This window comes from Fundulus heteroclitus, chromosome 8, assembly GCF_011125445.2.
Source record: "Fundulus heteroclitus isolate FHET01 chromosome 8, MU-UCD_Fhet_4.1, whole genome shotgun sequence".
NCBI classification, from domain to species: Eukaryota; Metazoa; Chordata; class Actinopteri; order Cyprinodontiformes; family Fundulidae; genus Fundulus; species Fundulus heteroclitus.
In genome coordinates, this window is record NC_046368.1 from 5292533 (window position 1) to 5313998 (window position 21466).

The 21466-nt window shown below is 40.8% G+C and overlaps 1 protein-coding gene across 1 annotated transcript in view; it reads right to left on the reverse strand.

Moving 5' to 3' along the window:
• dcc (DCC netrin 1 receptor) overlaps positions 1–18520 on the reverse strand; it is a gene marked incomplete in the record, with an annotated part of 404255 nt that extends 385735 nt beyond the window's left edge. The window contains 1 exon segment of the mRNA XM_036139981.1: positions 17864–18520. Within this exon segment, the coding sequence (XP_035995874.1) occupies positions 17864–17990 (127 nt within the window).
• Between the last annotated feature and the right edge of the window lie 2946 nt (positions 18521–21466).

A 21466-nucleotide genomic window follows, 5' to 3' on the forward strand; every position in this document is an offset into this window, starting at 1 on the left:
AAATGAGTTTAAAAGAGAAAATGGCCCGAATGTTGCTGGATCAAACCCATCTGTGCGGTTCAACCACGTCTGGAACGCCACAGAGCATTTATTCAGCATTAAATGCCATACCAGACCTCCATTAAAGAAACTCCATTTATTTATGTAGCACATTTAAGGCCAGAGTGCTGCACGCAAAAAGAACGACAATCAATGATAATTCGATACAAATGCCGTAAAAATAAAGAAAAAGTAGAGAAAAACTCTCACGCCGTGTTAAAATAAATGTGTTTTAAGAAGAGATTTAATACAAATAAAACTTTAAAATGTGAAGAAAGGCAACACTGGTGAAATATAAGAAGTAAAATGTGCTTAAATTTAAAAAACAAACATGTTAAACATCATTAAACGGATCAGTGCTGACCACAACCACAGAAACGAAGACATTTAGGGATTTTATCGGCACATCCGGGTCCAGCTGCACTGTAAAAATAGAACTAAAAACAAGTAAAATTTTCTTGAAATTAATGTATTTGCCCTTGACTTGAGCAGGTAAATAAGACTATTTGCCAATGGAATAAGATTTTAGCACTTAAAATAGGAACAATTCATCTCCATCATCTTATTTCATGTGCAGTTTATCTAATTATCTTATCTTACATGTAAAAATACTCTCTCCATTGGCAAATAATCATATTTACCTGCTCAAATCGAGGGTAAATACATTAATTTGAAGAAAATTTTACTTATTTTTAGTTCTGTTTTTGCAGTGTGGACGCAGGTTATGGTGCTTTTCCCTCTAAACGTGTTGGATTTTACTCACTTTAAGTGTCTCAGTGCAGAGCCACGTCTATCAGACTTCACTTTGTTTGTCAAGCCTCCAAATAAAACTCACCAGGAAGTCCTCCTCTCAATGGCTCAAACTAACCAGATGACGGCTTTGGACTGGCCTAGTCAAAGTCTGGACTTAAATCTAATTGCTGTGCTGTTGCCCTAACCTAAAACAACCAGTTCCTGCAGGAAAAACCCTCGAAAAACGGGCGAGAAGCCCAACCTGCAGCGAGTTTCATCTCAGGTTCAGAGAGCAGCTCTTTCTTCACTCCAGACTCGAAGCTGGACGAGGAAACCTTTCTTCCTCATCGTTTTGGCGACAAACAGTTGCATCACGGTGCGTCTTCGCCTCGATGTCCCGTTTGCGACCCCTGACCCTGCCGGCCTGACCTGAGAACAGCCACAGACCTGAAAGGACAGAGGTCACTGCAGAAATGAGAGACATCCCGACGCGCTTCAGCCAACAGAGAAGAAGAACTCCTCCTGAGATCCTCGCTGCCTCTCTGTTTATCTGGTCCGGACCAACGTCTCCGTGGTTCCACCTCCGCTCAGCTCTGCAGGAGGCAGTAACCTGAGGGTGTGTGTGGCGGCGCTGCAGGCGGACTGCATCACTAATCTTAATAAGTGGCCATAAATCCGTCTCCTGCTCCAGGCTGAGCGTGTTTCTCCTGGAGGGGCGACTCTGACGCCGAGCCGGGCCGTTTGAATGTTAACGAGTGCAAACCGCCGCAGTTGAGGTGATTCATCTGGTGTGAGGAGAGCTGCAGCGCTGCACAGGAAGCGAATCCCCCCCCCCCCCCCAACCCGTGCTGCTCTGGATGTTTGTGGACCGCGGCCAAACGGGACCGACCGTTAGTCATTCCTGGACTGTTTGTTTGCAGCACAGCATCGTGACGCTGGGCTGATCCACCAGCAGGACGAGAAAAGAATTAGACAACAGAAAGGGACCGCCCCATTAAAGCCAACCGAACATCTCACAGCAGCTCCACTAAGGGAGCATCCATCAACACGTCGTCTCCTCTGAACCGCTGAAGGTCTGGCTGGTTCTTTCAGGTCCTGGAGGTTCTCCTGGGACCAGAGCGGCAGGAAGAATCAGCCGCCCGGTTCCGTGAAGGGACGAACTTGAACATCTTCCAGATGATTTCAGTTTTAATTCAGGAGGGTTTTATCCAGTGGTCATCATAACAGCAGCTCAAACAGATTTAGGTCTGGACTTTGACTAGGCCACTCTAAAAACCAAGTGAGCTTTAGCTTCAGTTCGGACCTTCTCCTTCAGGATCTCCTGCTGCAGAGCAGAGCATCACTCTACCACCACCATGTCTGACAGTAGGCACGATCCTGTATCCTTCAATTCAGTTTGATTTATATACCATCACGTCATCTCAAGGATCTTTCCAAAGTCAGCTTCCATCAAATCCTCCAGGTTGGTGAGAAAGTTTCCTCTCTAAGGAAACCCAGCAGGTTGCATCAAGTCTCTCCAAGCAGCATTCACTCCTCCTGAAAGAGCGTAGAGCCACAGTGGACAGTCGTCTGCATTGTTGATGGCTTTGCAGCAATCCCTCATACTGAGCATGCATGAAGCGACAGTGGAGAGGAAAACTCCCCTTTAACAGGGAGGAGAACCTCCAGCAGAACCAGAACCAGGCTCAGTGTGAACGCTCATCTGCCTCCACCCACTGGGGCTTAGAGAAGACAGAGCAGAGACACAGAAATCACAGAAGCTCACATTGACCCAGGAGTACTTTCTATGTTAGAGAAGACAGAGCAGAGACACAGAAAGCTCAGAAGCTCACATTGACCCAGGAGTACTTTCTATGTTAGAGAAGACAGAGCAGAGACACAGAAAGCACAGAAGCTCACATTGACCCAGGAGTACTTTCTATGTTAGAGAAGACAGAGCAGAGACACAGAAAGCTCAGAAGCTCACATTGACCCAGGAGTACTTTCTATGTTAGAGAAGACAGAGCAGAGACACAGAAAAATAACAAAGTTGCGTCTCACTGGTAGACTTTGGTCCGCTTTTACACCAATTAGAAGGTTATGGCTCAACTTCCAATGTTTTCTTTTCATACCGTCGCTTTTTAAGTTGAAACTAAGCCTCAGCAGAAACATTTGGACCTGAGCCGGGCCCAACGTGACCAGAAATCCCCCCGCAGCTCTGCAAACAACCGAACCCCAGCGGGTTTTGGATTTGGACCGCTGAAAAAAAGTGCTGGGCTGGACGTTTCCTGCTGCCCGGCAGTTTAGAAGCAGCTCCTGATTTCTGGCGTGAAGAAAGCAAACAAGAGCGGCCGGCGGCAGAAAGGCGGAGAGGGAGGGGAACTAATTAATGTAAAAGCCTGCAGGAGCTTTAATGAGGAGGATTTAAAGGTGAGGAGGCTGTGAGGAGCTCCTCAGGCAGGTAAGACGCAGGTTTCCCAGCATGAATAATGTATGAAACGTCAGAGCCGAGCCGACCATGTTAAATATAGACAGCTGAGCGGCGAGGACATAAATGAAGACCTAATGTTGGGAGCCGAGGAGAATCATCGCTGTGAATTACTCACATGCCACCATTTCCCGTCTGAATAATGAAACACGGCCGCAGATTTAATGAAGGCGACACAATCATCCAAACTAAAATACGACCTTCAATCCGAAGCGGATGGCGATGAACTTTTATCTGGGATTAAAAAAAAATGTAAAAAATTCCTGAAACACCATGAAGGTATCAAAGCAGATCATTTTATTGGGTTTTAAAGTTAAAACGGAGGCTTAAAGGAAGTCGTTTTTACTTCGTCTATCAGCTAAAACATCGGATCTGGGCCGTAAAAACGGAGAGAACCCAAAGTGATCAGGAGGATTTAAGCTGTAGCAGCACTTCTATCACCAACGCTTGATCTTTATTTAAACGGAACCGCTAACAGAACCGAGGCTTTACCCGCAGGCAGCCTGTTTTTTATTAATAATTACAGGATGTGGGCGTCACACCTCAGCGATACTGTAGTGGAATCGTCTTCCACTACAGCAGACGAGTATAAGAGTAAATTAAAAATATCTGATAGATAAAATACAAATCTTACAACCTCTTAAAGTGAAGATCTGCAGATTTTTCCTGGACTTTATCAGCTTTAGGCAAAACAACTGATAGAAGTAGTGAGTGAATTTAACAAAAAATAACAGACTTTCAGTTTAAAACACGACAATGAAGCCCGACTCCTTGACTAAATGAGGACAAAAACAAAAAAACGTGAACGAAACGTGTGAATAGTTTCTTTTCTGGGTCAAATTATCTGATCTTAGAGGTTCTACAGTAAGAACTTTGTTTTTTTAACATGGAAAGCAGGAGGCTGAGGAGACTAACCAGGTCATTGGTGTAGATAAGGATCATGCTTTCCCACTGGTTTATCAGTTTAACAATACACCTGATTGGTGGAAGAGGCACTCATCACTTCCTGGTTTGTCTCAACAGGGCGGGGCTTAAAAGCTCCTGGAGGAGTTATGATTTATTCTAGTGATTGATTTATTTATTTTGTTGTGTTGAGCCAGAGCTGAAGGAGAATTCAATAACAATAAATATCGATCGATAGACGTATATTGATAATAGTAAAAAAAAAGTAAATAAAGAGTTCAAGAGAATAACAGTTTTCCTTTCTTTTGTATTCTATAATGTAGGTTATTGTTACTGGCATTGCATCCTCCCAACCAATCACAACGCAGACCCAGGAACCAAGCCCCGCCCCCTTCAGAGAGTTCTCAGATCACAAGTTCTTTTTTTCTTTTTTTCTAAACTCCCAGTTTTGGTAAAAAGTTTGTTGAATAAATGGTTGAGTTTGAATTCAGTGTTTGTGTCTTTATCTAAAAATAAGTCACTAAGCAACAGCATAAAATGGCCAGAGCTGCACTTAAAATATATGTTTTGAATTTATTGATAATTATCCACATTGATCAATATGATTTCTATTTTATCAATGTGTTTTTTTTTCTATATCATCCAGCCCTATGTTGAGCTCTAGTTTATTTAATATTTATTGGGTACCATTTATTGTTTCTGATGCTGGATTTGTGTAGTTATTGTTTTGTTCTTGTTTTCTGATCTGGTTGTGGGTGTAAAAGGCTTCAGAGGGTGATCACATGACCTGCCCTTCACCAGGCGTTCACACACTAAGCCTCTGCTGCTCAAAACCAGATTAAAGAAGGATTAAAAAAAATGGTTTTACTTGGTTTAATTAAAAGCTTTTCTTACCTTTTCATTCAGCTGCTAACAAAAAATGGGACTTTGTGCTTAAATACCAATCATCCATTTTTATATTTATCCTTAATTTTATTCCCAGTAAAGTTAATGTATTTAGACTTAATGTCTGAATGCTGTGAGAGCGTAAAACTAAAGTCAAATTATTGCACAATCCCGGCCCACAAAGTTGATTCTGATTCATTTAAAATCCCAAAATTTAGGCAGAAAACTAGTACAATAAATCCCTCACTATTCTGATATTAACCGTAAAACACGCTCCCATTATAGAAAAATCCAACTATCTCTGAGACAAATAACCAAGATGTTTGGTTCTGAGGGTTTTCTTCTCCTCACTCTAAACTGGAGAAGTTTTAGTCATATTAGGACATTTTATAATTTTTAAAACCTATGTTCTCAATTCTAAATCATAAAGATTTTTTATAATTTAAGTTATAAATTACAACATAACGAACAAAACAAAGAGGAGAAGGGGAATATATGAGGGACGGACTCCTGAATGAGAAGAACAGGAAGTGCTTTTATTTTGATAATCCCTATAGGAAGTGTCCTTGTAATGTAGCGACTAGCTTACCAGCGAGAGAATGTCGGATGTAGAGTTGCGTTTATTTTGTTCTGAAATTATCTTAATTCATTGTTCGGTTGGAGAGACGTTCATGTTGTCGCTATTATGAAGCTAAAGCTAACATGAACAGGTTGTTCTGAGCCGTTAACATCCCATAATAACCACCAATGTCCCTGGCTAATAATCCGCTCACCCTTTCACAATAAAACCTGCAGACGCTCACAGACCGGCTTCCTTTTACTCCTCATTTAGGGTTGTCACGATACTAGAATTTAAATCTCGATATCGAAAACCTGGAAAATATTTGTTACCCGATACTTTGATTTATGACAAATAATTAAAGGCATAAAAAATATTTTATTAACATGAAAAAGCATGGAAGATACTTTCTCAACAGAATCATACATACTAGTTAAATAAATGTGCAAATACTAGTTAGATAAATGTCCCAAATATAACACATGCCTGGCAGTATGCTAGCCACAGCTAATCACACAACATCAGCGACACGTTCAATATATTAAATTATTAATGGGAACTTTAAAATACTAACATGTCAGGCCAAGTTTGTTGTGTCGTTTGACTTCGTTGCATCACTTTAAAGCAGTTTGTTCACAGGCTTGTCACTATCTTTGGGTTTCCCTCCTTCGTTTGCCTCAAATACTTACTATTGAATCCATTTACAGCTTTTAAGTATCAATACTTTTCAGAGTATCGATACTTTTTACAGCCCTACTTTTCATTACGGGAGTTTAAAATCTCTGGTCAAGTCTCCAGTCTTCAGGACTCAAGATGAGTTTGAAGTATTTTATTTTTGCTAAAATAACCACCAGGTCTTGATGACTATTTTCCAACCTGTTCACCTGGAGGTGAGAAGCATCAAGACACAAAACACGGAGGAAACATGCGAGAGTCGCATCCCGACTAATTGCTCCCATTAATGCTCGTATGTGTGGAGGAGAGAACGTTTCTCCTTGGTGTTAAGAGCTCGCCGGGTCGCTGATGGATCCTCTTTGTCGTTATTATTCACGTCTGCTTATTAAACAAAAAGGTTTCGCAGCTTTCGGCTTTTATGGGATTCTTGATTAAAATTCCCTGCATTTATTTTCCCTCCTTTAAATGTCGGCGCTGTTGAATAAAACCTTGGAGAAGTTTGTAATCAACACAGGTTTGAGTGTTTCGGTAAATGCATTTATCACTTCATCTTGTTAGGAAGCGGGAAGCGTGCGGCTGAGTCTCCACGGCGGCGTCATTTTCTTTAAGATTTAGGTTTACCATTTCCTCCGCGGTTAGATTACAGCCGTGATGTGGTCATTGTACCTGAGATTAGGGCTATTTAAGGTAGAGCATTGGCCCAGTTCTGCATCTGTAAGAGATGAAAATGAAAATGAGGTTTTAAGACGAGCAGAGCTGCGTGTTTCTGGGCAAGAACTGGATGAATTCATCCTGGTCTTAACCTTCTGCTGCAGCTTTTCCTTAAATTTGGTTTCAGCCATCTTGCTGCACTGCAAAAATGGAACTAAAAATAACTAAACTTTTCTTGAAATTATTGTTTTAATCCTTGATTTGAGCAGATAAATAAGATGAATTGCCAATGGAATAATATTTTTGCACTTAAAATAGGAGCAACTCATCTCCATCATCTTATTTCTAGTGAAGTATACCTAATTATCTTATTTTAGGGGTCAAAATACTCATTCTATTGGGAGATAATCTTATTTATCTGCCTAAATCAAGGAGAAATGCACTAATTTCAAAAAAAGTTTACCTGTTTTTAGTTCAGTTTTTGCAGTGTGTTAACCTAAAGCAAGGATTACGCTAAATCAATGGCTGAAAATACTGCAGCCACTCGTCTGGGCTCATCTAAACCAGGCGTCTTCAGCTCCAGTCCTCTGGGTTTTTACTGATTAACGAGTGTTTGGACTTGAGTTGGTCCTAAACCTTTCATAATATATGAAAATGTCTCAGTTTCTGTGTTGGAAATAACTTGTAGAGTGAGATTGCAGAAACGAATGAATGGACTTTATGCCCTGATGGTATTAAACTGTTCTTTAATCTGAAAAACAAACGTGTTAAATGGAAACATTATTGACAGATTATGGAGCTCAGAATACTAATGAATGCGGTGAACATCAAAATGTTTCAGGTTCTCTGTTATAATTGATGATCAGATCTAAATGTCTGAACCTGGAGCTTCAGCACAAACATGGAACTGTTTAAATTACGCCATAAAAAAGGGATTATAAATTGACTTCTTGCTGGGGCTGGACGGTATGGCTTAGAAATAAAATCTTCAGTTTTATTTTACCAAATCCGATTTATTTTTCTTACCTTTCATTTCATAAAAACTAATTTCTGAAATAATTTTTAATAACATCTCATCTGGAAGTTGACCTGAATTCAAAGTATAAGCTTTTAAAACATGCTCCGCCATAGTAGACAATGAAAATATAACATAATGTTTGCTGCTAGTGGTCTAAAAACAGGCCTCATTCTACTTTTCTAGCTTCAAATGGACTTAAAAAGTAAATTAATTAATTAAAGTGCCTCGTCTTCAAACAGTTTCCTTTTTAGAGTGCTATTTTTTCCTACACATAAATTTAACATTGCATGCAATTAGCAAAACAATTTCCCATTTTAGAATTTATATAATGCAAAGTTTCAAGGAAGCCCAAGAGAATAAATTGACCTAAAAAAAAAAATTTTAATTTTAAAAAAATTACGTCTTTAAGAATTGAAAATTAGAATTTATTGATAAAATCAATTTATCGCCGGGCCCTACTTCTTACTTAAAGTTATAATTGTTACAGCAGTTGAATTTACTGCTAGTTGGACTGTGTCTCATGTGCAAAGTTAATGTATCATATATTATTTGTATATGTGTAAATAATATTGTTGTTGTACATTTTTAAAACGTTTGTTCATGTAACTGGCAACAGATCGGTATGAAAGTAAAGATGCACTGCAAAAACAAAACTAAAAATAAGTTAAATCTTCTCGAAATGAGTGTATTTGTCCTTAATTTGAGCAGGTAAATAAGATGATTTGCCAATGGAATGAGATTCCTACACTTAAAATAGGAACAACTCATCTCCATCATCTCATTTAGAGTGCAGTATATCTAATTATCTTATTTTAGGGGTCAAAATACTAATTTTATTGGCAGATAATCTTATTTATGTGCTCAAATCAAGGACAAATGCATTCATTTCAAGATGATTTTAATTATTTTTAGTTCCGTTTTTGCAGTGTGTTTATTTACTATATCACCTGTTCTTTCTTATCTTATTCTGTTTTTTCCTTCTACTTTTGTAACATGCCGTATATTTTGATACACGAGAGTAAAGACGGCTGAAATCTATCGCTACTATTTGTGAGGCCATTTTGGCTTTAAAGTGAATCAGCCCAAACCCCGAGGAAGGTGAAAATATTAATTTAATCTTCTTTATTTTTGAGTTTGTGTGGAGATTAGACAGACGTCCAAATCCCCTCCATGTCCACAGCTTTGTTTTTGTGCCGTGGGAGGAAGCCGGAGTACCCGGGGAGAACCGGGCCATGCACGAGGAGAACATCTCCGAGCAGAAACCACACTGCAAAAACAGAACTAAAAATAAGTAAAATTTTCGTGAAATTGGTGTATTTCTCCGTGATTTGAGCAGGTAAATAAGACTATTTGCCAATGGAATAAGGTTTTTCTCACTTAAAATAGGGACAATTCATCTCCATAATCTTATTTCAAGTGCAGGATGTCTAATTATTTTATTTTAGGGGTAAATATACTCATTCCATTGGCAGATAATCTTATTTACTGGCTCAAATCAAGGACAAATACACTAACTTTGAGAATATTTTACTTGTTTTTAGATCCGTTTTTGCAGTGCAACTCCAGCCAGTTTTCTGTCAGTTGGGGGAGAAACTAAAGCAATGAAACAACAGATGAGATTTAACTGAGTTTAACTGAGAATAATCTCAGGTTCAGTCCTGAGAATAATCACCGCCGCTGGCAATTTCAGATTTCAGAGCTCGGTTTGACCAGAGCCTTCATCATCATCATCATCATCAGGACCCGGCCTCCATTAGCGCAGACCTGATCACATGATTGATTTGGCTTCAGCCGGCCGCGGCGCTGATCTCGTCCAGCCTTCGGTCTCATGATCAATACTTTGATATCAGCAGGAAAATTACAAATTCCTCCCATCAGCGGCTGCTTGATCACCGGGCTCGTCGTTGGCGGATCAATGCCTTCGCGCTGATGGAGGAGCGGCGCGGCGGTGCGGTTCAGGACCTATCGATCACCTCGGGGCTTTCATCTTTTACATTTAAAGCAGGAGCGCATGAGAAACAGGGACGCGTGAGACGTCTGATGCTCACATTCACACCAGACAGGTCCATTTAGCCGGAGATAAGGGGGCCGTGGAGCAGCGGCACCCACGGAGAAAGACATCTGAGCTCAACTGGGTGGAAATTATCGCCCCAGATTGTTGTTTTTTAGCTAAAAATGATAAACGTTACATATTTCTTTTCAAAGCAGCGTGGAGCCGACGCAGAGGAGCCGTACACTGCAAAAAGGGAACTAAAAGTAAGTGAATTTTTCTTGTAATCAGTGTATTTTTCCTTGATTAGAGCAGGTATATAAGACTATTTGCCAATGGAATAAGATTTCTGCACTTAAAATAGGAACAATTCATCTCCATCATCTTATTCCAAGTGCAGGATATCTACTTATCTTATTTTAGGGGTAAAAACTCTAATTCCATTGGCAAATAGTCTTATTTAGCTCCTCAAATCAAGGAAAAATACACTAATTTCAAGAAGTTTTTACTTACTTTGAGTTGCCTTTTTGCAGTGTAGTTCGCTCTGATTTACACGGCAAAAACGGATCTAAAAATAAGCAAAATGTTCTTAAACATAGTGTTTTTGTCCTTGATCTGAGCAGGTAAATATGATCATTTGCCAATGGAATGAGTATTTATTACCCCTAAATTAAGATAATTAGACATCCTTCACTTGAAATAAGATGATGGAGATGAATTGTTCCTATTTTAAGTTCACAAATCTTATTCTATTGGCAGATCATCTTATTTACCCACTCAAATCAAGGACAGATACACTCATTTTAAGAAAATTTTACTTACTTTTAGTTCAGTTTTTGCAGTGTACACGGTAAACCGGAGACTTCCACGCTTCTGGAGCATTTCGGAGCGCTTTAAGAGGAAACGTGCTTGTCTCTTTCACCTAAACATGAACCGTTTCTGTCTCCAGACCTTCGTACCGACACGTGCGTCTGAATCTAGCCAGAGACGAGGTCTGAAGATATCAGAGGAGGAGAAACACGCAATTAATACCAATCAGGACAGCTTTGAGAGTAAAAACCTGTGGATGAGCGTGATCCATGTACGTTCAGATGCTAAACGCTGGCGGATCTGACCACAGACCGCTGGATTTAATAAAAAAACTCCACATCTTCCAAACTCCAGGAGCGCGGAGGAAAAAACGATGGCTGGGAAAAGCGAATGTCTCCGTTCGGAGCATTAAAAGGCTATTTCTGCTCCATCTGCTGCTTGTTTAAAGAGAGGAAAGGCGTGAAAGCAGCAACAACTCTGTAATAAATTGTGACGCTGCAGCCTGAGGATAATGGCGTTTCTTTATGGCATTAAAGTGTTTGTTTAACCCAGGCCACAGGCCCCCAGACTGCAGCGCACCAGCAGCTCCTGATAGATTGAACTAAGAGCGAACACGGACGTTTATGATCCCCACGAGCGGGTTGGAGACGCCGACCTCCAATAAAACCTCTTAAACTATTAGACAGAGTTGCTCAAAAGGGTTTCAGCTTCTCACCCGCAGCCCTGCGAGCCGAACCCTAAACTAAACGCTGACAATAGTTCAGTAAACTCTGCCGGGATAAACGCAGAGATCCTGTCTGCTGGTTAGAAAGCATGTGGCGCTTCTGACCCAAAAGCAGACACAGAGGTCATGGTTCGTTTTTTCTGCTCATCCAGACTGTGGTGCTGAGGCCATAACAGCTGGACTGTAACCGGGCCAAAGAACCCGGACATGTTCCTACATTAACTTTCCAAAAAGAGTTAAAAAACACAAAACAACTGGACTTTTTTTCCCTGAAGTTTGAAGACGTTTCGCTTCCCATCCAGAAAGCTTTCTCTATTCAAAATGTCTGAAGTGATGTTGAGTTCCAAGCTTTATATTATTGCCCAGATGGATGAGTGGAGCTAGGCGGAGCGACTTACGTCTGGCAGAGTCAGGTTAGAAGGTAAAAATAGAGCCTGGGTTGCAAAACTGATCCACAAGTTTTAAAACACACTGCAAAAAGGAAACTAAAAGTAGGTAAAATCCTCTTGAAATGAGTGTATTTTTCATTGATTTGAGCTGGTAAATCAGACTATTTGCCAATGGAATAAGATTTTTGCACTTAAAATGAGAACAATTCATCTCCATCATCTTATTTCAAGTGCAGGATGTCTAATTACCTTATTTTAGGGGTAGAAATTCTGATTCCATTGGCAAATAGTGTTATTTAGCTGCTGAACTCAAGGAAAAATATACATATTTTAAGAAAATTTTACTTACTTTTAGTTCCCTTTTTGCAATGCACTTCTTGACCCAAAACACAAGCAAACAGAATCTGTGAGCTCCAGACGTTAAACTCTAATTTCCAGAAAGTGTCGCGGTTAGAGGTCACCTCATATCACCTTCCGGCACCTAAAAGTATCCTGAAGGTTCTGGAGCCTGTGAGTTCTAAGATGTGCCACCTATTTTCTCTTTAGAAAGCACAACTACGGTGTTAAAGCTTAAAAAAATGTTGGTTTTATTAGAAATACACAGAGATGGAGAACATAAATAACCTGATTCAAAAGCTTTGGGCTCTCCAGAGTCAGTACAGGGAGCGGTTCTACAGCTTCCTGCCATTTTGGGCTCCTGGAGTCCGGATGCATGTCCAGAACCTGTGGAGCTGCACCGTTGGGTTTCCGAGTCGGATCCTCGGCTCGGAGTCGGGTTTAATGATGAATCATTGAGGTCAAAGCTCAGCGGGAATAATCTAATAAAACGGACGCAGCAGCAACAAACATGATGTATTCACCTCTCTTTCACTCCATCCACCTCTCCATACATCATCGTTTGGCTGCTGCGTCCGACACCAGGGAGGAACACCTACGGAGGGTTAAAAAAAAACATTTACTTCCGGATGCTGTCTTGGATTTATGTTTGCGGTGCACACAAACTTGATAATGCACCAAAACTTTAACAAAATGCGTCATCTTGATTTAAAAATCTGAACAGATGCAGCAGAAAACGAGGAAATGTATAAGATATGGTGTAAAATATTGAATGCCAGTTTCTTTTTATACATTAAACCGCATCAGCGGAGGGGAAACTCCCCCGAGGGAAAGTCTGTTGGAAAAGATCAGGTCCAAGAGCAGTAATTATAATTACTGAAGCAACAGCATGGAGGCGCCGCCAACACCAATTAATAAGCACCCAGGGTCAAAGAACACCAACAGGGTTGATCCGCTGATCTAAAGATTCACAACAACAAAAATCATCGTTTCTATGGGCTTCAAATACTGATACATAAAAAAAAAAAAACGTGGCACTATAAATGTTTAGTAAAGTATTTTGAATGCAGATAATTTATGAACCACAAAACAGAAAGCTGAAGGTAAAGTGAAGAACTGAAAGCCAAATATTATCGACAAAACAGATCAATAAGTTTAATGTCTTCTATTATCTGGTCTTTAAAGTTGCATATTTCTGTTTATCGGATTAAATAAATAAATAAAAACGATAGAAAATGCAGAACTGAGTACGACATAACTGCCGTTCAGCTTGAGATGTTATTCTGAGATGGAGACGCAGCAGATGGGCTCCTCAGTGCAGGCCTTCTACCAACTCCTGCTGATCACTTTTCTTTACACTGCAAAAACAGAACTAAAAATAAGTAAAATTTTCTTCAAATGAATGTATTTACCCTTGATTTGAGCAGGTAAATAAGATTATTTGCCAATGGAATGAGTATTTTTACATCTAAAATAAGATAATTAGATATCCTGCACTTGAAATAAGATGATGGAGATGAATTGTTCCTATTTTAAGTGCTAAAATATTATTCCATTGGCAAATAGTCTTATTTACCTGCTCAAATCAAGGGCAAATACATTAATTTTAAGAAAATTTTACTTGTTTTTAGTTCTATTTTTGCAGTGTATTCAATATGTTATTTTTTTAAGTTCAATTGTCATCATTATGTCGTTTTTCTATCATATAAATTCATTAGTGGCTCCGGGTCAGTTAGCCTCGACACAGGAAAGGGTGGATGTGGTCACCAGAACCATCCTCAGCAACAATGAGATGCTCCTCCTGGCTCAGACCTCACGGGTTTCCCTCCTAAATGACGGCCCCGTCCACACGGAGATGAAACACCGCAGGTTTTCACAAATAATTAATAAAAAATGTGCGTCCACCAGAGAGGAAGCAGCACCGCTGAAAACCACCAAACCCAGTGGTGGCGCTGTTAACAGAAACATGAAGAGAAGAGACATGAGCTTCCCAAAGGACACTCTGGAAAATGTACAACCTCAGAAAAAAACTGTATTAAATATCTAAAACCTTTTTTGACTCTCAGGAGAAAAATTTGAAAAAGATAAATATGTAGAAGGACAAATGTAGCATGTAGTATTTACATAAAACGCAGCTTTTGCTGAAACAGTCAATGTTTATTTGACTGTCAGAAGTCGTGTTTCTGCACCAGTTTCCTCGTTAAGCCCAATTATCTCCCCCTAGATGCACAAGGCTGAGCTTCAACCAAACCGCATTTGACTCTATTGCTGTTAATTCACTGTTCATAGAGACAACGTTGACTATTAAATGATTGACTAACAGTCTAGTCAACATAAACTTCTTTATTTGAAGCAAAAATATTAATTACCTAATATTATTGTAACTAAACACCCAAGAAGCAACTCGTGTTTTGTGCTCCTATTTGCTCTGTCAGTCCAAATTACTATTTGGAGAAAAGAAATGGGAGTAAAACAGTTGTTTTTGTCCGATTCATCGATTAATCTTAGAAAAATTATCAATCGATTAACCAAATATTAAAATAATCATTTGTTGCATATATATATATATATATATATATATATATATATATATATATATAAAAGGCTGATTCTGATACACAAGCTGAACTGAATTGACGCCTAAAGAGAGAACCTCCATTAAAACACAATCTAATATTTAATCAGAAACTTTAATAGATCTGATTTAACGGGTCTAAAGCCTCTAAATCTAAACTTGGATAAAGTTATGAGAGAAACCATTCTTAAAATTCAGACGAGAATCGTGAAACCTTCCTGCTCGTCACCACTTTTTGACTCATTGATCCTGACTAACCTGACACACTGCAAAAACGGATCTAAAAATAAGTGAAATGTTCTTAAACATAGTGTTTTTGTCCTTGATCTGAGCACGTAAATATGATCATTTGCCAATGGAATGAGTATTTATTACCCCTAAATTAAGATAATTAGACATCCTGCACTTGAAATAAGATGATGGAGATGAATTGTTCCAATTTTAAGTGCACAAATCTTATTCTATTGGCAGATCATCTTATTTACCTGCTCAAATCAAGGACAGATACACTAATTTTAAGAAAATTTTACTTATTTTTAGTTCCGTTTTTGCAGTGCATCCATGTTCTGGCCTGTTATTTTTTGGTTATTTCTCTAAAACCGGTCAGGATCGGGCCTCTGACAGCAGAACCTCATCTCCTGGCAGAACTGCACCTGATTAAGACACTTGAGCTGGACTGGGGGGGCCATCAGGCAGTGATTTCAGCCCACACGGCCTGCAGCGTTCAGATGCTTCAGCGCACCTGACCCAGACGACTGCGGTTCAGCAAACGGTGGACAATCAGCCATCAGCAGAGACCCGGCGTGCCGAAACAGCGGAGAAACAGGCGAGGCACGCGGGACACGGCCGGGAAACATCAGCACAGCACAGGAGAAGTTCACTTCCATTTTCACCCGTTTCATCCCCACTGCAGCTGATTACTCCACCTTCAGGTGAAGCGTGGGATCTGATCAGAGACGCACCGGACCGCCTCCTGTTGGGGGCCCAGCCGGGGGTCCCGGAGCGCTCGCTGCCTCCCAGCAGATAAATACGGCTTTAATTTGCTCTGCAGCACAAACACACAGTGAGTGACGGAGCCGGTCCTGCAGCCGCACCAGCAGCACGCACTCACACCATCAATTAGCCTAATTAAAGCCTCGGAACGTTCTCCATTGACAGCAGGAGGCTGATCTCAGATCTGTTTCTTCCATCGCTGCAAACATTATTACGTCCCTATTAACTCGTGTTTATAGATATTCCACATTCGATAGCTCCGACGCTGGATTTTTAGACCCACATAGCAGCCGATCATCTTTTTCGCTGTGGCAGCAACACAGCAGCAGAGTGGAGCTTATTCTGTGGTGCCAGCCCGGCCCAGTCACACTGCAAAAACAGAACAAAATAAGTAAAATTTTCTTGAAATTAATACATTTGTCCCTGATTTGAGAAGGTAAATAAGATTATCTGACAATGGAAAGAGTATTTTTACCCCTAAAATAAGATAATTAGATATAATGCACTTGAAATAAGTTGATAGATATGAGTTGTTCCTATTTTAAGCACAAAAATCTTATTCCATTGGCAAATGATCTTATTTATCTGCTCAAATAAAGTACAAATACACTCATTTCAAGAAAAAATTACTTATTTTTATTCTGTTTTTGCAGTGCAGAACCGGACCCGCCAAAACCCAAACAGAAAGGTGAGCAAAGCCTTCAGCCAGGCCGGGGCTGAGAGGCGGGTCTCACAGAAAAGCAACAATTACTCCTCCTCATTATCAATCACACATTTAAAAACTGGTTTTCAGAGGAATTTATAAAATATTCCACTAGGCGACCCTTAAAACGTCACATTTAATCACCATTGTACACTGCAAAAACGTATCTAAAAATAAGCAAATGTTCTTAAACATAGTGTTTTTGTCCTGGATTTGAGCAGGTAAATAAGATCATCTGCCAGTGGAATGAGTATTTTTACCCCTAAAATAAGATAATTAGACATCCTACACTTGAAATAAGATGATGAAGATGAATTGTTCCTGTTTTAAGTGCAAAAATCTTATTCTATTGGCAGATCACCTTATTTACCTGCTCAAATAAAGAACAGGTACACCAATTTTCAGAAAATTTTACTTATTTTTAGTTCCGTTTTTGCAGTGTAGGTCTAAAAAGTCTCAAATACGTCCAGATGTTCCAGGTTTTCAGTTTAATTTAAGTTTCTACGCCTGCTGCGTCGCCGCTGGCTTTCTGTGAGAACTGCATCGTCAGCGTTTTGTTCGTTAAAGCGTGTCGTAGTCCTGGCTGAAGAATTTGTAGGTTATCGTTTTGGATACCAAAAAAAACTACAAGGACCATGATGCACAGCGGCAAACAGCCTACAGTTAGCATTTAGCGCACGTTCTGCTCCAGGATGTCAGCTCAGGGTAACCATGACACCAGGGAGGCCGACTGACGTGACCAGAAGTTACTAAGCCAGCGCGTCCTTTCACAACTTATTGGTCTGGAATTAAAATCATAACAGTCTGGATATGTCCTGAGAGCCGTTAGTTAGTCAGGCTACCTGCTCCAGCACATTTAAAACTGTTGATCGTTAGTAGAGATAGGGGGCGCTTGTTTAGTTTCCACATCGCCTGGATTTGTGTTTTTTTTTTCTCTAAGCAAAGGAAGGCTGCCGGGGTCCATTTTCAGCCAGCTGGCCGTCAGTGCGTAGCAACAGGCGGGGGAGGGGGGAGTCCTCACGCCTCTACAAATCTCATTTAAAAGTCATTTAAAAGGACTTTGAAAGACAGAAGCAGCATTTTTTATTACCAGAACCGGACCCTGCCTACCTCCCACCAGGCTGAGCTCAGTCGTGGCGCAGGACGCAGATCTAACAGATCAGGATCTGAACACAGAAACATCCCCTGCTCAGAACCCCTGGAGGAGCAACATGCATGGTCCAAACCAGGGAGACCTGCTCAGAACCAGTCAGCACAGCGGTGTGAGACCAACATCTGCATCGGTGTGGGTAAAAAAAAACACTTAAAACGCTTAAAACGGTGAGTCACACACACACAGACCAGCAGAACCAGCAGAACCAGCAGAACCAGTCAGCCCTCCACTCAGCATCCACACTCAGGCGGCGTTCCTCACCCTGGGCTGAGCGCTGCGCTCCCAGCAGCCAGCAGAGCAGCAGCAGGTAGATTCTGATCCGGATCCTCATCCCGGGAGCCAGCAGCCTCCAAACATCCTCACTACATCCATCCGCACCCAGCTCCATGCTGCCCAGATCCGGTCCCCTCCTCTGAGTTCAGGGAATAAACGCCTCTTATTTTTATTTTTTTTTATTTTTTTTTACCCCAAATCCTGCACAGAATCCAGCTGTCAGTTAGAAAACATGAAGAAGAGGAAGAGGGGGATGAGGAGGCACAAAAAAAACCCTCTCCTTTCCCCAAAACCAAAATTCCTCAAATCTCCCCCCCACACACCAAAAAAAAAAAAGAAATAAAGAAATAAAAGATAAATTTCCAGCAGATGCAACCAGAAGGTCAGCTCTCCTCCTCTGGTGTCGCCGACGGAAGGAGATAAGTTCCAGAAACTAAGGAGCCAGAGTCTCCATCATCCCTGCTCCTCCTGCTTCCATTCACCACAGCCGCAGGAGCGCCGCGATCCGCTGCCTTCCCGGAGGTCTGCTCCGACTGCCGGCCCGGACCGGCGGAGCGGCTCGGTATGGGGAGGAGGGGGGAGTCAGGCTCTCTCTCCCGTCCTCCCTTCAGACGGAGGAGAGAGAGGCGGAGAGACCCTGACGGAGCACGGAGCCATTGATCTAAAGCGGGAGGAGGGAAAGCCCGGAGCGGGAGCCGCTGGACCGGACCGGAGGAGGCGAGGAGCGGGACTGAGAGGGGCTCCGGGCCCCGGAGAGGAGGCGCAGCTCCTGGGGAGAGATTCGCTGAGCTCTGCTGCCCCCTCTGGCCGCTGCGGGAACTACAGCGGATTAGGATTCACATCAGAGTTTTAACAGTAAAAAACAACATTTGAATCTATTTTCATGGAAATAATCAACCTGAATGACTTTGTTTGTCAGGATGAAGAAACCTCGCTGGCTCTTCTCAAATCTGGATTTACTCCAACAGGTCTTTAAAAAAAAAGATTATAAAAGGCAGATTTTACCTTTTATTATTTTTAACTGTTTGTTTTTAGTAATCTGTTGTGATTTCTGTCATGGTCTGATTCCAGTCAAAGTCAAACAGGCAATATTATTGACTGAAATAAAATGTGTAAGGAGTTTTCTATTATTATTATTATTATTTCTGTTTAACCTCTAAAACTGTATTTGCACCTTATTGATAAAGATTTTATCCTTTTTTCAGATTACATTAAGGATGTAAAAGAATTCGCCTTACAAGGACAATTTTATTTACTTCAAACTAAATATAATTGGCAGAAAGATATGAATTATTTATTACACTGATCTTGTTTGGACTTTTCCTCGTCAGTGAATCATGTCTCCATCTATCTCCATCTATCTGCATCTTCTTCTCTCACTCCGGCTACCTTCATCTCCTCTTTACCTCCATCCATAAATCTCCTCTCTGGTCCTCCAGCCTGGCAGCTCCAGTCTCAGCTTCCCTCCTCTGGACATGTCACTGCAAAAAGGGAACTAAAAATAAGTGAAAATGTCTTCAAACGAGTGTATTTGTCCTTGATTTGAGCAAATAAATAAGATTTTCTGCCAATGGAATTAACATTTTGACCCCTAAAATAAGATAATTAGATAAACTGCACTTGAAATAAGATGATGGAGATGAGCTGTTCCTGTTTTAATTGGAAAAATTTTATTCCACTGGCAGATTATTTTACCTGCTCAAATCAAGGACAAATGCACTAATTTTAAGAAAACGTTGCTTAAATTTAATTCCATTTTTGCTGTGAACCATCTGAGTCTGGCCTCTGGCTTCATCTCCATCCCTCTGGTGGTCTCCTTCCTTCTATAAACAGAACCTGGACTCTCAGATCTATGTCCTCAGGCACTGCAACAGTTTACAAGGTGCGGTCAAAAGCAGACCCACAACACGTCAGCAACCCCAATTAACAGCCTGACTTGTTGTGTCACATTTTATCTCCATCTGACGGGTCCCTCTGCAGTCAGACAGAGGGGACAAAGTGATTTTATACTGCAGGTGAACATCTGGACAGCTACAGTCAGAGACCGTCTCGCTCTCCTGCTCCTGATCGGCTGATTACTACCTACACAGACTCACAGGTACCCGATTACTGATTAGCAGATTGAGTTGGCTGCAGACTGACCACATCTCTGTTGTTTCTGGCCATAGATCGGTGTGTTCATCTGTGTCTTTGTTCCCACGTCTAACGGAGCTTTCTGTATGCCGCACTGAGCTCTCAGCACCATGCAGCTGATAGCAAGTTTATCATCAGACAGTGTATTATTAGACACACTCACATATATATACACATATATATACATACATAAATACATACATACATACATACACATACATACATACATACATACACAGACAGACATGCAGAGATGAGAGGAGAGAGGAGAGAGATAGAGAGAGAGAGAGAGAGAGAGTAGAGAGAGAGAGAGAGAAAAAAGAGATAGAGAGAGAGAGAACGAGAGAGAGAGGAAAATAAAGAGAGAGAGAGCGAGAAAAGAGAGAGAAAAAAAAGAGAGAAGAGAGAAAGAGAGAGAGAGAAAAAAAAAGAGAAAGAGAGAGATAAAAAAAAAAGAGAGAGATAGATAGAGATATAAAGATAAAAAAAAAAAATATATAGATCTAAAAAAATAGATATATATATATAAAAAAAAATAGATATCTATATATATATATAATATATATATATAGATATATATATAATATATATAATAAATACAACCTTTTACATAAATAAAGTCCTACAACACCGTTCATTACTAATTTAATCAACATTAAAGGTATACTATGCAACCGGGGTTGATTTTCCAGCGAGGCTCCCCCCAGAGGGTGAAAGTAAAAGTGCACTGTCGTAAAGATGCTCAGCTGTTCTGGATTCTCCGTCAAGCCAGGCGCGGTTGTTTTGAGCTTAGCAGACAGGCGAACGCAACGACAAGTGGAAAAAACGGCAGTACAAACAATGACTGACACAGTGAAAGTATGAACATCAAGCTTCCCGCAGCGCTATCTTGGTGAGGCGGTCGCTGCCGCCGCGTCGCCAAGCCGCGGCCGCGGCCGCCTTGCCAGTTTTATTATTATTATTATTATTTATTTATTTTATTTTTTTTTTTATGTTGGCGAGACGCTACCGCCACCGCCTCACCAAAAAAAAATATTAATAATAATAATAAAACTGGATATGCTTGCATGTTTATTTGACGTTAACACGCGGTTCTTTGTTGTTGCTTTCGCGCGTGCATATAGTGAATGGCAGGGCAAAAACACATGGAGTTCTCGCTGTAAATTGAGACTTCTGTGTGTGCGGGCCGTGAGCTCTTGCAATTGCAAGTACGGTATTTCCCCCACAGACCCCCAGGGCGGCCGAGAAAACCTTTGTTCGACCTGAAATGACTCATTTAATCATCCAAAACGGTATGGAACACATTAATTAACTGAAAAATGTTGCATAGTATGCCTTTAAACTTACCGTATTTTTATATAAGGCGCACTAGATTATAGGGCACACTACATATTCCTCCCAAGTGTGTAATACCACTCCGCCCCTCCGGTAAGGTGACCAGACGTCCCCGATTCCTGG